This window comes from Phaseolus vulgaris, chromosome 9, assembly GCF_000499845.2.
Source record: "Phaseolus vulgaris cultivar G19833 chromosome 9, P. vulgaris v2.0, whole genome shotgun sequence".
Taxonomy (NCBI): Eukaryota; Viridiplantae; Streptophyta; class Magnoliopsida; order Fabales; family Fabaceae; genus Phaseolus; species Phaseolus vulgaris.
In genome coordinates this window covers 15,611,607-15,628,352 of record NC_023751.2, presented here as the reverse complement: position 1 = coordinate 15,628,352, position 16,746 = coordinate 15,611,607, and the positions used below count along the sequence as shown (strand labels likewise).

General features: G+C 35.0%; 1 protein-coding gene across 6 annotated transcripts in view; it reads left to right on the top strand.

Annotated features, from left to right (window-relative positions):
- Positions 1-16,746, top strand: part of LOC137823050 (uncharacterized) — a 31,692-nt gene that overhangs the window by 1,238 nt on the left and 13,708 nt on the right. For 2 of the 6 annotated variants that reach the window (XR_011083050.1, XM_068628156.1), the window contains exons 2-21: positions 106-250; positions 835-1,113; positions 1,249-1,416; positions 1,515-1,730; positions 2,034-2,128; positions 3,599-3,773; positions 4,380-4,804; positions 5,633-5,756; positions 7,297-7,371; positions 7,481-7,552; positions 8,477-8,614; positions 9,511-9,664; positions 9,787-10,133; positions 10,776-11,239; positions 11,884-12,222; positions 12,574-12,798; positions 13,882-13,972; positions 14,454-14,531; positions 14,772-15,062; positions 15,183-15,380. Coding sequence is in view for 5 of the 6 variants with exons in the window: in XM_068628156.1 (XP_068484257.1) it covers positions 106-250; positions 835-1,113; positions 1,249-1,416; positions 1,515-1,730; positions 2,034-2,128; positions 3,599-3,773; positions 4,380-4,804; positions 5,633-5,756; positions 7,297-7,371; positions 7,481-7,552; positions 8,477-8,614; positions 9,511-9,664; positions 9,787-10,133; positions 10,776-11,239; positions 11,884-12,222; positions 12,574-12,798; positions 13,882-13,972; positions 14,454-14,531; positions 14,772-15,062; positions 15,183-15,380 (4,099 nt within the window). In the remaining variant the exon portion in view is untranslated. The remainder of the gene's footprint in view (positions 1-105; positions 251-834; positions 1,114-1,248; positions 1,417-1,514; positions 1,731-2,033; positions 2,129-3,598; positions 3,774-4,379; positions 4,805-5,632; positions 5,757-7,296; positions 7,372-7,480; positions 7,553-8,476; positions 8,615-9,510; positions 9,665-9,786; positions 10,134-10,775; positions 11,240-11,883; positions 12,223-12,573; positions 12,799-13,881; positions 13,973-14,453; positions 14,532-14,771; positions 15,063-15,182; positions 15,381-16,746) is intronic. The other 4 variants (XM_068628157.1, XM_068628158.1, XM_068628159.1 and 1 more) reach the window with 4 other exon arrangements.

The following is a 16,746-nucleotide window of genomic DNA, read 5'->3' as shown; positions in this document are numbered from 1 at the left end:
CTCTGTCTTTCTTAATTAATTATATTGTATTTGTTTTTTAAGTTCTCTTACAACATTTTTCTGTCCTAGATGTTCATACCTGCATGTTTTCTAATTCTTTTGTAGCATAGTTTTGAAAGATCTCCTGAAGGTTGTCTTGTCAAAAGGTGAGAAGTTTGGGGACTCGTGGCTTATCATGCGTAATCAATTGCTACAGATCTATAGTGAAGCCATTTCGTCCAATTGCAGTGATATTGTTCAAATGTTGCAGGTCAGTCTCTCATCTTTCTCCAGGGTTTTGTTCACACATATATATATATATATTTTTATTTTTTTTGAAGATATTATCTTAAAATTGTCTTCAGTTAGTAGAATACTTCTATTTTTGCGTGGTATAGGATTTATTTATCATATTGTATTCTCAGCAAGTGCCAAAGTGACTCACAAATCACTTGTTAATAAAAGAGAAAGCAAAAAGTAATAAGAATCGTATAATTCAAGAACACCTCTTGTTCAAGAAAGCGGGCTAATCCATTTTTCAGGCTAGCAGAAAATTCTGGGAATGCTTTTTGTCCTTAAAGAGTCATTTTGATGATTTATTGAATTTCCAACTTTTGTTAAATAAGGCCCCTTTACACCGTCAATACATTTTTGGCTTTCTTCCTCTTCCTCCATGAAACCAACTTGGAGGAATTGATTCCTGAATCACTCTTCCTTGAGTTTGTGACATTATTATGGGGTTTATGCATCTAACATTTGATAAAATGAGTTTACAACATAGAGTCCCCCTTGCCATTCAATATGAAAGAAACTTTATTTTGTCTAACTATATTCAACGTCAATGCTTTTCTTTAGAGCATTCACGACGAGCTACTGTCTGAAGAGATTGAAATTGATAGAGTTCAAACTGAGAACTTCATTCCTCATCCTCTTGTACGACTTCAAAAATATCTAGAAGAAGTAAAGTGTGGTAAGAATTCAGATGATACAGCATTATCCCTGAATGATGCAATTAGGTACTGTAAGACATATATGTATCATTATGCTCGTGTTTCTGGACTACATGTTCTCGAGTGTATTATGGATACTTCCCTGTCTGCTGTGAAGAGGGAGCAGCTGGATGAAGCTAGCAATGTACGTACCCATCTTTGTTAACTCTATAAATGTTCCTTTGTATAAAATTTGATAGTGTTAATTGTTATATGAACTTCGAACATAAGTCTACCTGTGTATGTAGCTCTACTACTTAGGTACTATTGTTTGTGACAGGTCCTCCAATTGTTTCCACTACTTCAACCTTTGGTAGCAGCCATGGGTTGGGATTTATTGGCTGGTAAAATAGCAGCACGGAGGAAATTAGTGCAACTTCTCTGGACAAGTAAGTCACAAGTAATTCGGCTTGAAGAATCTTCTCTTTATGGTAATAAATCAGATGAGGTATTTTTCGACTTTTATGTTTTGGAATGTGGTTTGTTGGTACTAAATGAACGAGTTGGTGAAACTTTAGTGAAAAAACTGATTTAATTTTGTGGCAGATGTCCTGTGTTGAGCATCTATGTGATACCTTATGCTATCAGCTTGATCTCGCCTCTTTTGTTGCTTGTGTAAATTCTGGCCAGTCTTGGAATTCAAAATTCTCACTAATGCTTTCTGGAAATGAGCAAGTGGAATTTAGAGGCGAAGATGCTCATTCTGATCCTTTTGTTGAGAACTTTGTGTTGGAACGACTTTCGGTCCAGAGTCCTCTTCGGGTAATACTTTATGTTAAAGACATGGCTTTTTAATTGGTATAGATGGAATTCTTGCCTATCTTTATTGTTGAAGAAAGAAGAACATTGATTGGGAAAGATTATGATGATATGTAAAATCATAAAGGACAATTACTCAGTCTTAAATAGCACTTAGCTACTATAAAATTGCAGCCGTTATATTAAAGGAAATATATCAAATGTTGATTGTTATAACATTTTTAAAGAAGTATTTCAGGATTTATCTGAGATTTATTGGACTATGAAATCTGGGTGTTGTATATGATAGCATCATTTCCTCTGTAGGTACTATTTGATGTGGTTCCAGGCATAAAATTCCAGGAAGCCATTGAATTGATTAGTATGCAGCCAATTTCTTCTACTGTGGAAGCCAAGAAGAGGTGCGCTTCTGATGTTTTCTCTTGCAGTGACTGCTTTTAGATTCATCTTGATATTAAGAGAGATATTTACCAAGTATCTGGTTGCGCTGAGTTTGTTTGTTAACAGATAAGACATCATTATTGGAGTGTAATTTTTTAGAAAGAAATAGAAGTAATGGAATACTTTTAAAAAAGAATGATGCTGAGAAGTGAGAATTCATTTTGTTGTCTTGTGTACACACATTGACTTAATAAACATACATTTTGATTGGGAAATAAAGACATTTATTTTTTCTAATCGGACAAGGAAATTTTATAAAGGGCTTAAGAGAAAAGTGAAATGAAGAAGGATAAAATATCTTATAAAGTTCAGTGGATAGAACTGGTATCTTTAAAGTGATAAAGGTAAAATTTTATTGACCAAACAACAGGAAGTCTGGGAAGAACTGTTGAATTTTCAGAAAATAATTGACACTGACTTTGAGGGTTTGTACCTCCCGATGTTCAAAGGCCACAATTCTCTAAAATTTAAAGAATAGATCTTTCTCTCCACCTCCCTTCCTGAACATATCTTATTTCTTCACGCAACTCTTAGATTTTTGGGTTTAGGGCCTAAGTCAACTCTACAAAACCAACCCATATGGTAAAAATTTCCTAAGCTTTTTAAGCATCTCACCATATTTCTTGTCAATGTGAGATCTCAAGACATTCTTTTGCATCCAAGATTGAACATTTGGAATATGAACAAATATGGGTGACATTATAGTAGTATGTTAATATCTTATACTCAATCTTACAAAACTGACTTATTAGTTAGACATTATATGAGCATTATAAGGACTACATTTGCAGTATAAAAGAACAAATGAAAATGAATGATTGATGAATGCCATAAGATTACTAGTATAACTAACCGATTGGTATGTAACAAGCATTATATAAAAACAAATGGGAAATGAGTGCTTCATGAATGCCACAAGACTGCCAGCAACTTATTGTATATGTGTTTATTATAGAATTAAAAGTATAACTCTTTTACTTCTGCAATCTATTAGTGTCCTTGCTCCAGTTTAATTATCTTGTTATTCTTGTTAGTAGTTAAAATGTGATAATTGAATTTTTTTATATAAGTAATTTAATTATTTAAGATGGGATTAATGATAATTTTGACAACTATGAGCGTATGTGCATTTTTATTAAACAACTTGCATTGGGTTCTGTTCATACGATACATTAAACTTAAGAGTAATACTAGGTCAATACCTTTTCCTTTCTATGCCATTTGGTTTGGCTTTAGATTTGACTCGTACTATCTCTTTTTTCCATTGCCATGTAACCTGACGGTCCTGGACTGGGTGTAATCTGCACTTAGGTGGCTTGACTTTCTTGACATTATGCTTTCTAATAACTAATAACTAATGTCTTATGATTATGATTTATTTTGTTCTTTGTGCTTTATTTGCTTTTCTGAATTTCCTTCTTTTGGCATAGGAAGCAAGATATAGAACTCATGCATATGCGTTATGCTTTAGAATCAACTGTTCTTGCTTTAGGAGCAATGGAAAGGAGCATGTCTGGTGAAATAGAAATCCACCAAGATGTGCCAGTATTTCATTTAAAGGACTTGCAGAACCATTTAGATGCAATTAGTAATCTTCCACGCAAGGTAAGTCCTATTTTTTCTATTATTTTTTCTAAATGCTCCCTTCTCGAGATGATAACTGTTGTAATATGTCAACAATTTTCTTTGTGTAGTTTTATATGACAAGATTATCTCATAATCTTATCCTTCTCAGTCCACACATGTATTTTTATTTTTCTTTTGCAATCATTTTCCCCCTTCTGGCTTTGATGAAATATCTCTCAGTGGCAAGTTCTAGGTGCTGTATTAGGACATTTTGTTAATTGTTTTTCTTTCTTTCTCTCTAATATTACTTCCATTTACTCAAAATGTAAAAAATATGTTATATTTTGTATACTTAGTTAATTTTTTTCTGCTAAAATAAACATGACGGAAAAGTTTCTGTAGGATGTAACTTATGATGTATCGGTGACCAATTGTAAAAATTATCAAGTAGTATTTATGTGGTATGATACATCTAAGAAAAAAAAGGGCCTGTCTGACACATTCTTTCGCATTTTCCATGATCTTTGACATTTAATATATTTAATGTTTAAAGTGTTGATATCAATTGTTCCGAGACTGTAGTGATTTCCTTTTATGGTTATTATTATACTGCACGTGTCTAACGCCAATCTTTCGAGGATGTAGATTTTGATGGTGAATGTCATCATTTCACTACTGCATATGGATAATACCTCCGTTGACTTGATGCATTGTGGGTTACCGGGAAGCAGTTTCAAATTATCTAATGCTTGGTCTTCAGAAGATAGTTGTTCAACTGGAAGTGAAGGGGGCAATAAAAGGGTTATATCCTTTACTAGTTTGCTACTTGATATATTGTGCCGTAATATTCCATCCTCTATGATTGAATTAGAGAACACACTAGATGATGATATAAGTACAAGCAGCAGACAGGCTCTCGAGTGGAGAATCTTAATCGCAAAGCGTTTCATTGAAGAGTGGGAATGGCGTTTGTCAATTTTGCAGCATCTCCTACCATTATCTGAACGCCAATGGAGATGGAAAGAGGCACTGACAGTGTTACGTGCAGCTCCCTCCAAGCTACTCAACCTGTGAGTTTTACCTATTTCTAATGCATGAAATTCAACAAATGTGCAACTTCATGTTTGTTTTCTTGTAACGAGTTATACTTGGAAGGTGCATAGTCACAACAAGACTGATTAACTTTTTTTTTCTTAATAAAAATATTCAATACTCTCTCTTGTCCTTTCTATAAGAACCAATCTGCATTAATTATTTGTTACCAAAATATCCTTAATTATGAATAGTAGGGTGGATACTTAATGCCTTTAGGATACTCAGGATTCTAACTTTGTCCTGTATGGATAGTATTTTGAAAACCTTACGTTGTCCCTTCACATTCACATCCAACAAAGTTAAAGCAATAAATTTTTTACTGAGGAGAGAGATTAAAAAATTAGAGTCAATAATTTTTTAAAAAAAAATCGTAGTATATCTCATTAATATTAAGGACAATTATGGAAACAAATATGTAAATTTAGGAAATTTTAATTCTAGTAACTAAATGAACTAATTTTCTTAATCTTTGCGAATAAGTTAATTGGGTCTTATAAAAAAGGACCAGAGCGAGTAGTTCACCATATGATGGGAGTTTTTCGGCACGCATGTGCACTTTGCTCAGGAAGTAATCTACCTGCCTATGTAGTTTACATTTTATAGCTCTGTTCTTTTCTATGTCTTTGGTTCTTCTGAGTAGATTTTGCTAAGAGTATTAGATATCTACGGAGTAATTTGCTTTATCTGGTTTTCTTTCTTTTGTTTATTTATCTGTTAGAGAAATTTGTTGTCCTTCTATGTACTTATTGTCTTAATTGATCTTTTTTGTCTCTAAGAATCTGATATAGTTTTTTCTTCTGCAGTTGCATGCAGAAAGCAAAGTTTGATATTGGAGGAGAAGCGGTTCATCGGTTTTCATTATCTGCTGAAGATAAAGCTACTCTCGAGTTAGCTGAATGGGTAGATAGTGCCTGCAGAAAAACATCTGTATGTTCTTTATTGCCTTTAGACTTACCATAACTGTTGAACTTATGGTTTTGGTCGACTTGTTCTGTCATATCAATGTGTTGTTGGAACATTTGTGCAGGACCTAGTTATTGATTTTGCAAATGTTTATCTTGTATTTTCCTTTACTAGATGCCATTTACATTTTTGACAGTGATTTTCTTGCATGTTGCAATTCTTTTTGTGGCAAGAGCTCAAACAGGATAAGAAAATTGAAAATACAGCAGGGGAGGTGTGCAAGTTATTTTTAGAAGTAGGTAAAAAAAGAATGAAAGGAAACTTTCTTAAAATAAAAACCTTGGTAGAGCAGCAATGGGGTATCCTAATCACTTGTAAGTGCAACAAGACAACCTTACAAATGTGGGCTTCTTCCAATCTAGTAATGCATATATAATATAACCACATAAATTGCACACTAGTATAGAGTTTTTGTCTTCTCATTATCTTTTTTTATTTACTCATTTTTTAAAATACACACTGATTCACACAGTACTGAATCGTTTCGTTTCGGGATTCAGCGATTCTTCGTGCGAATCGCACGATACATCTAAGATTCAGGGACGAAAAAGATTCTTCACACGATTCGTATCGTGGGAAGGTGAAACCGTATCGTTTCGTAAGATACGTATCGTGAATCGTAAGATACTAACTACTATGCTGTGAAATGCCTTATGAGAAACTCTTCCTTGGCCAAAGGACTTGGGTACTTGCCAAGTGCTCCAAACTAGTCCATTAGAAAGTAGCATCCTGACAATGGAAATATACATGGGAAGTTGTTCTTGAACTGACCTGCTTTGGAGTGCTACTTTCCAACGAAAGTGAGGTTTTGTATTCAGGAGAGAATTGGCAGCGGTTTAAATGCTTGATATTTAGTTTAGTATCTGGAAGGCATATGATTGTGGGAAAGGTTTTGGAAGCGGTATACCACATATCAGAGAAGGTTGAACCTTGGCACTGAAAACATCTGTGGGCAGACATCAAACAGAAACTAAAAAACTGAATCATATTTCAAAAGCATATTTAAGGGACACCCCCATGCATGTTGTGCTCCAGTCAAATGCACCACAAAATATACGCACTGCTCATTGCAAGAGTTCTGGCACCTTTTTCTAATTCTGCCAAGACATTTATAATTAACCAACAAAAATTGCTTATGTGCAGTGATCATGCAGTGACTGCATTATATAAGTATAGTGTTGTGTAGGAAGAGCAGTGTGAGGCATGGTTTTTTCTTTGGGTTACTACAGTGTTCATAAGTTGAAAGGTTGATAGGCAGCATAGCCCCTCTCAAATGATGACCTGTATGATTTGTCTCTCACCCCACCCTTTTTCGTGATATATGTAGCAATTCAATGAGTTTAATTCTTATAGATTTTGTATTATATCCTAGGATATTTAGACACTGTTCTCATTTTCAAATTACCATTCCTTTGTTTTTATACTAGTCATGGTTGCAATCTTTTTAGTATGTTCTTAACGGTTTCTAATTGCTTTTACACATGCTTTTGTGGCATGTTTGCAGGTTGATGATGTGGTGTCCCGTGTACAGGATTTAGATTTTTCCTCTTTATGCTCACAGTTGGGTCCCTTGGCTACAGTAAGTGCCTAAAATGATAAAAGAGCAATTTAGAATTTATTATTTCAACTGAGAAGGAAAAAAAATGCTTGGTGTATGGTTAGTTCTGAGAATGCACACTTCTTGCCAGATTCTTCTTTGTATTGATGTTGCTGCAACTTCTGCGAAGTCAGCAAAGATGTCTCAGCAATTACTTAAACAGGTTCTCTATCTTTTTTCAATGGATTTCACTCAGGTTAATTTTTTTCCCCTTGACATACAAAATTAATTACAAAGAGGGAAGGGATAATTGGAAGATGAAATCAGGCAGCTGCAAAGAATTTAATGACACACATAATTAAGGGCTTGACTGCCAATGTTGAAGTTTACAAATTGTAGGTTTACGGAAGTTGTTTTATTGTTGTAGAATGTGTTTTCTCTTAGGGTTGTCCAAGCTTTAAGAGCTGTACCTTAGTCATATCTATGGTTGATGTGAGATTTAAACAAGCCTCTCATACCTAGGATTGAATATCTTGAGTGTGAAGATTTAGGACTGCTTTTTGTTTTTTTATACAGCACTGGGAAAGCGTGAGACCTAGGATTGAGGATCTTGAGTGCAAAGACTGTAGGACTTTTTTTTTTCTTCTATATTGTGTTGGGAAAGCCAGAGGGACAGTTTTTTTTTTTTCTTTTTAAAACAGTTCAGGGTGGGCCGATATCAAATCTATGGTAAGCTCTATTGCCATCTTTTGTTTTGGTTAGACATAACCTCAAAAACTAACTTATTAGATGTGGATTGTCCAAGCCTTTGTAAGCTCTTCCTTTGTCAAATCTATAGTTGATGTGGGATCGCAACATACAATAGCAATTCTTGTCATTAGTTTTATTCCTTCTTTTATGGAAGAACTAAGAAGTTCTAAACAAGGGAGAGATTGTTAGAGTAAAGTAGTAAATTTTTTTTATATCGGTGAGGCACTAACCATTCTAGACATATTCATTATTCTAATAGGTAATTTTCCCAAGACTGGGGTCGGCATATTTTATTTTCATGATATGCTAATGTTGATGTCTAGTCCTCTTTTTGTCTTTTACTCTTACAAGCTTTTGTCCTGTTGATCAGATGTTCACTTTATTATACAATATGCAGGCAGAAAATATGTTGTCTGATATATATCCAGGAGGATCTGCCAAAGATGGCTCCACTTATTGGGATCAGATCCTTGAGATAGGAGTCATCTCTGTGTCAGGGCGTCTTCTGAAGCGCTTACACAAGTTCTTGGAGCAGGTAAGGACTTGAATATTATTTAGTGGTGTAAGAACCAATTTGTAGAAAACCAGATTGTCTCTAGCAACTTGCAAGCTATAATTTCTTCTTTTGATTTATGCATTGGCCTAAGCCAACTATATTGCCATGTAGGCTTTTGTGACTTCCATTGAATTGTATATGCACAGATACAAAACACTTTCTTTTTCCTTGGCTAACTGTTTTAGTTTTGAAGGTTTGTGATTGTATGACATGGTACCATAGGTTTTCCAAGTAATTAATTTAAAGTTGAATACCCTCTTTCTCACTGAGCAATGCAATTTTTTGCACAAGATGCTCTGCAGAAAAAGAATCTAACGGGCTTTTGCATATAGGATGTGATCAGACTTTAAACTTTTTTGGGGGTATCTTGGGTCAGCTTGGTTCATTAACTATTCAATACTTAAAAAAAATAATTCCTTCCTTCTGCAAAGCCTCTGATCTTAATCAAAAGAAGCTGTTCACTGAGGCAAATCTTATCTTAAGCTTTACTGAGCATAAGTATTTTTGGTTTAGTCCTTCCCTCCCTTTTACTTTGATAAGTCAGGATTTACTGAGTGGATTGGTTGAATTTGTTATAATTTCAGAATTTGGTGCTGCATGCATGTACTGCTTTTAAGTGATCGGCACTGTATCCTGTCCTAGCCAGTCAGTTTTTGTTACTGACTGTTGTCAGTTTCATTATTTATTGTTTCCTTTGTTATAGACTTGTAAGGACTTATGTTCTAATGGGGATTGTGCCAAAGTTCCACCTATACTTTTATGCCTGTATCCAATTAAGAGCATATACAAACGCCATACCAAAAAAAGTAGTACATACAAATGCTATGAAGAAGACTGTGATCTTGGTAATGAGTTTATATGATCTGCTTCTCCAGGACAACCCTCCAGCACTTCAGGCAATCCTATCTGGGGAAGTTGTTATCACATCAACTAAAGAGTCTCACCGGCAAGAGCAGAGGGAGCGTGCTCTTGCTTTGCTACATCTGATGATTGAAGATGCTCATATGGGCAAGCGACAGTTTTTGAGTGGTATGTCTTTCTTTTTCCTTTAAGCATGTTAACAGTTTTGTTATTCAGAAAAAAATGTATACGCATATGTGTATATATGTGTGTGTGTGTGTATGGTTATAATACATTTATACTTAAATCAGGTAAGCTTCATAACCTTGCAAGAGCTGTTGCTGATGAAGAAACTGAATCAAGTACTACTAGAGTTGAAGGATTGTATGCTGATCAGGGTGTTACTTCCAACAGTGACAAGGACATTGTACTTGGGCTTGGGTTAAGAGTTGTTAAACAAATACCTTTAAGTTCAAGTGGAGGAGAGTCTAGCCTGCAGTCTGCTGGGAAGAGAATATTTGTTCCCTTGAGTGGAAAACCCATGACTTATCTCTCACAATTCATTCTTCATGTTGCTGCAATTGGTGACATAGTTGATGGGACTGATACTACTCATGATTTTAACTTTTTCTCCATCGTGTATGAGTGGCCTAAGGATGTAAGGTTCTCAATATATTTAAATAATTTGACAGTGCTTTATTTTAGAGTATAGAGATTACAACTACTGTGATTATGAATATTGTAAGCAAGTTTCTGTTGCACATGTGGGCAGAGTTGTTTTCATAACCAGAGGTTATTCTTATATCTCTTACCCCTTTGTATTGCAATTGTTGCTACCCAGGGATTTGCAAAATTTTGAAAAAAGTATCTATCTTTTATTTTAGTAAAGTAAAAACATGTTTTATCATTACATATGTTTATTATTTGACAATATACTTGTTATTTAATAAAAAGCTGTTCTACTATCTCATGTGTTTAACATTGACTATATATTTGTATTTACGTCTGCAACCATCGTAGCACTCTCGCATATAATTATGAATAAAATATGCTTTTATTTATAAATTCTTGTTTGGGTTTTTGATATGAAGATTGAGCCTTGATGTGGTAAGGTTTGGTGTCTTATGCGTAGGTGGTTATGTATTGTATAGACTTTTGATTCTTCCCAGACCTTGCAATGATGGAACCTCATGTGCTTAGTCTCCTTTTATGTTGTCATTTTAGAAATTTTCATGTTTTATGTGTTTGAGCATATTTGTCTTTCTTTTGATGGCCTATGTTTTACTGTTATGTCTTGCAGCTTTTGACCCGTCTTGTTTTTGAAAGAGGCAGCACTGATGCTGCAGGGAAGGTAGCGGAAATTATGTATGCGGATTTTGTACATGAGGTGATTTCTGCATGTGTGCCTCCAGTTTATCCTCCACGATCTGGACATGGATGGGCATGCATTCCAGTTGTTCCTACGTTCCCAAAGAGTAGCTCTGAAAATAAAGTGCTGTCTCCGTCATCTAAAGATGCAAAACCTAACTGCTATTGCCGTTCTTCAGCAACACCTGGAGTGGCTTTGTACCCTCTCCAGTTGGATGTGGTGAAACATTTGGCAAAAATATCACCAGTGAGGTCTGTTTTAGCTTGTGTATTTGGGAGTAGTATACTGTACAACAGCAGTAGCTCATCAATTTCAAGCTCTTTGAGTGATGGATTGCTTCAGGCTCCTGATGCTGATCGGTTGTTTTATGAGTTTGCTCTTGATCAATCTGAAAGGTAGCTGTCATATCGTGTGACTTGGTTGGCATGGCAGTTTCATATATACAACATTTTGTCCTAATCTTAGTGTTTTAAGATACTTAATAATTAATATAAAATATTAAAATTCGTTCATTTTAATATTGTTGACTTTATTAGATTTTCCATAAAGTATTCTTGTTTACAAGTGAACATATTGTCTTCCTTTTTCCAGATATAAATAACATTACACATCTATCCTTTCGTAACTTACATTTATATGATGAAATGTATGAGTTAGGGCATGTCAATTAAAATTATCTTAGCAGGTCATACTAGTTCTTACTTTTTCTTAAAGAAAAGCCTTTCATAAATTTCGTAAAGATAAGATTGAAAGCATTTTATTTTAAATGTAAGGTAGAAAGAAATTGGATTTTTTAAGGAGCAATGGGTTTGGTAGAAGAAAATATTTAAGATTCTTTCATAATTTGTCTTCTTTTGGGTTTTGGTGCTTATAGACAGAGCATAATGCTAGATATTTTCTCCATACATTTCTTTGTTCACATCTCATTTTAGCATCTGGTTTTAAACCCTTTTTTTGGAGGGGTTGAGGTGTGGCTGATTCTCTGTCTCTTTGGAAATGTTATTGAATAATTAGTTTAACCTTTTTTCTTGGTGTGCAGGTTCCCAACTCTGAACAGATGGATACAGATGCAAACTAACCTCCATCGTGTGTCAGAATTTGCTGTAACTTCTAGTCAAACAGCTGATGACAGCAATCTTGAAGCACGAACTTCTGTTAAGAGAGTTCGTGAACTTGACACTGAGACAGAGTCAGATGCTGATGACATTGTTAGTGGCAGTACAATCCCTGTAGTTCTGTCCGACCTAAGTAGCCATGGGATTGAAGCCACAGATTTCTGGCTGGATTCCTCAAAATCTGAAGGCTCTCAACTTGACACGACAGTTTTCCTTTCTTTTGATTGGGATAATGAACAACCATATGAAAGGGCTGTAGAACGGTATTATAGTTCAAATTGTTGTTCAAACTGTCAGTTTTTTTGATGTTTCATTCCACTTGAACTAGAATGTTGCCAATTTGGTATGATCAATGCAAACAGGATACACATTCACTATTTACTCAATATTGCTTCATATTAGTGATTAGTGATGTTACTGTAATTGCAATTTAGCTTCATTCATGATAATCAGAACTTTGCATTGACTTTAAAATGGAATGCCATTAAACCTTTTTTATGAGATAGAGTAGAGACAAGCATACCTTTTGTACTGTGATCAGTGTTTGTAACAATATTCTGAACATTCTTGTATTTTCTTAGCAATTTACTTGTTACTTTGTGCTTCTTTTTTAGACTGATTGATGAAGGAAAGCTAATGGATGCTCTTGCACTTTCCGATCGCTTTCTACGGAATGGGGCCTCTGATCAGCTTCTTCAGTTAGTCATTGAACGAAGAGAAGAAGTCCATTCAAATTCTGCTCAGCATCAGGGATTTGGGGGGCGAAATATTTGGAGCAATAGTTGGCAATACTGCCTAAGGTTGAAAGACAAACAGCTGGCTGCTAGATTAGCCCTAAGGTATGTAAATAATTTCTTTTTCATGGTTTTGTGGGATTCAAGTTATATATCTGATGAAGGGTTTATATTATATGCTAGTAGTGAACTTTTTAAAATAGTCTTTCCAACAAATTATTATTGGGTGAATTTCATGTGGATTCCACTAAAAAGATAGTAGCCATAAATATATCTGATGAAGGATTTATAGGAAACGCTAGTAACCAAACTCTTTAAAATACTCTTTTTGACAAACTATTATTGGGTGAATTTTATGTGGATCTCAAGAGAGTAGTAGCCAAAAAGCTTTTGCTGGGACCTATTTGACATTTGCCTATAATGGTATGTTGTAAAGAGTGTGTAGTTTTGCATTGTTCACGGGCGGTAGGAGTTGAGCACAAGAGCCCAACCCTAAGATTTGTCTATTAGGTAAGAAAGCTTCAAAGCTTAAGTACCACATATAGTAATTTATTCTACTCTATGTGGGATTTCTAACATTGTCACTCCCTTTAATAACCAACGTCCACAGGGACTTCCACTTCTTTGACACTGGGTCAACGGTATACTTTCCCCTTTCACAGTTTCACTCACCTATCAATATTTCAGTGTTTCAACTTAATCTGACTTGTAGAGAGCCCTTTCGCTTGACTTTCCATGAAAACACCAATTGTTAGGATATAAATTCATGAGTAGAGTTTAAATACCATATCAAGTAATTTATTTTATTCTTAACAAAACCATCCATAAGCCTCCTCCACCTAACTGCTTAAGCTTTTAGGAGATTTAATTCTTTACATGCTAAACTTTTAGGAGATTTAATTCTTTATATGGTATCAAAGCCACTATGGCCAAATGGTCAAGATTTCAGTCCATTCTACCTCATTTTTCGGAAGTAATTAAATTTCAACACTAGGTAAAGTGGGTTTGTGCATTGTCCATGCCTCAACAAGGGTCTTGCATGAGTGGGCCATGTTGGAGATATGAAAGTCATTCTAGTGGTTTCTCTTTATTTATAGCATGCTTATAATTATGGTCACTATTAAATTGCATATCCAGTATTTTTCTCAGCCTGTGATGTCAATTTTAAATTTCAAAATTTTATAACAGGTATGTGCACTCATGGGAATTAGATGCTGCTTTGGATGTTCTCACAATGTGCAGCTGCCATCTTACTGAGATTGATTCCATAAGGAAGGAGGTGAAGTTATATTTTTATTTTAGTACTGTATTTTTTATATCAATATTACTACTATAGTATGATGCCTGGATACTCTTGAATGGTTTCTGTATGTGTACAAAGTACATACCTGACATAGGCTGTTGGGTGCTAGGTACATTTTTGCTAGTAAATGAAAGATAAATGGTATTGATATCACTTCTCATGCATTAAATGCCTTTGAGAACATCTTGGTCAGGCATTACAGTGAGTTTAACAACACTCAAATACAAGCCAGCCATTTAAAAGACCATCTTTCTTCTCTAAATGAAACAAACAGCGACATCATTCCTTTAAATCCTTTAATTCCTTTAACAGCGACATCTTGGATTTTGTATTACTACATTTATCTTATGATATAGTGACTTTGTTGTTTCTTCATTTTTATATTTCTATACAATATACTCTTTCCCCCATACATGTACTCCGGTTTTAATTTATCGTGTTGTGTTGTGATGCTTAGGTTTTTCAAATGAAACAAGCTTTGCAGAGGTACAGCCACATACTGAGTGCAGATGATCATTATACAAGCTGGCAAGAGGTTGTATTCTTTCATTTGAACTGTTACATGTCGGATGTAGAAATTCTATGCCAGTTTTATCCTTTTTCTCTAGAGGTTTCTATCTCATTTGTGTACATGATAGATTGAATTAGAACTTCCTGTAATTAATATGCCAAAGTCAATAGTATACTGGATTTTAGGGAACATATTTCTTCTTTTCAATTTCCTGTTTTCTTATTGTCGCTCATAGACCCTCCTTAAATTATGTTTGTATTTCAGGTCGAAGCAGATTGCAAGGAAGATCCAGAGGGTCTGGCACTTAGGTTAGCTGGAAAAGGAGCTGTTTCTGCTGCACTTAAAGTGGCAGAAAGTGCAGGATTATCAATTGATTTACGGAGAGAATTGCAGGGGCGGCAGCTTGTGAAACTTCTAACTGCTGACCCTCTTAATGGAGGAGGACCAGCTGAAGCCTCACGCTTTCTTTCTTCATTAAGGGACACAGATGATGCTTTACCAGTTGCTATGGGTGCAATGCAGCTTTTACCCAATTTGCGGTCGAAGCAACTTCTTGTAATCAAGCATTATTTAGCATATTTTTACCTTGTTCAATTATGTAAATTTCTTTAAACTGTTCTTTGAAGTTTTGAAACTCTATTCTCATCTCAAATGACCATTTCTGTATATTTGAAGGTTCATTTCTTCCTGAAGCGAAGAGAAGGGAATCTGTCTGATGTTGAGATTTCCCGGCTTAATTCATGGGCTTTAGGGCTTCGTGTGCTGGCTGTCTTGCCCTTACCATGGCAACAAAGGTGCTCTTCCCTGCATGAGCATCCTCATCTGATTATGGAAGTGCTACTGATGAGAAAACAATTGCAATCTGCCACATTGGTAACACAAATTTGTCTTCAATTAGCATGAATTATTTTCCATCTACTAATTTATTTGGGAGTATTAATAGTAAGGTTGTCAAAATAAAGATCTTGAAATACATGTAAAATACAAGGTTGTGTTTAAATTTATATAGACATAAAATAACAAAAAAATAACCTTTAAATGACAACTCATAGAGACAATGACAACAAAATCCTTTACTCACTAATCATAAGATTCCATTGGTTCAATTAAAAGCCAAATTCCTAAGGATATTATTTACGTAATGTTCCCTCCTAGCAATTTGTTATAATGTCTTTTGTGGTATCCCTTTCCGCATCTTCACAGCTAAAAGCCATGCAATCTTCTTTTTGCATTGATGCTTCCTATACCTCCTCCTATACAATCATTTTATATCTTGTCCTTTTTTTGCCGTCTCAATCGAATGTAACATTCTTACTTTTGCTACCCTAACCTCTTTCTCTTTTCCCTTTAGGGACCAACAAATCACAAATAACAATTAAACTTACTTTGAAATTATATATTAAAATTTTAGGTAACTCCGTACACTAACTTGTCACTCAATTCACAAGCTAAATATCCTAATTGAAACTGCATAATTTTCAAGAACACATGCGATATTAGCCCGACTTAAACTCAAATTTTGAACTAGTAGAGTCTATCCTAAATCTATTAACACGGCGCCTACCATATTATCCATGTACCAATCCCAATAGCCCTGGACACAAGGGAGTGTATTGAAAACATAATTGAAATCCTGTCCTATAATGACTAGTGATTATGCCAAAGTAGTGTATATAAGTGGAGGGTAACCCTCACTTTATGAGCTAATTTTGTGATTTTGTGCTAGACATAAATCCCAGTTCTAAGATGGCCCAAAGTGGCTTCTAGATAATTGCGGTCTTTAGCATAATGAAATTGTAACCCGCTCAAAAAGATGACATGTATTTGAGAGAAATAATTTAGAGTTAAAGGCACTGTCACTTATCAAACTTGAACCCTTCATCCTGCACCAGATGTTGGTCAAGAACAAAGATGTAGGTTGCGGATGTCTAGCATACAGAACCATTAACCCTGCAACAGAGGGTGGCATGATATGTAAGCATAGGTCATGGGTGTGAGTGATTATGTTGTGAACAAAGAACCACTCATGCTGTTATTGAGAGCAGCAAAGAACATAGTTTGTAGAGTTTTGGTTTTCGAGATTGATAATGTCTAGAGGGATCATTGAGTGGAAACAGATAAAAAGCAATGAACCATGACAGATTTATAGGCAATTGAGAGAGACAAGGATAGTTTGGGTCAAAACCACTTAGGTGATGGTTCTGCTGTTCAACTCTTCAATGTTACAGCAGCTTGTGAA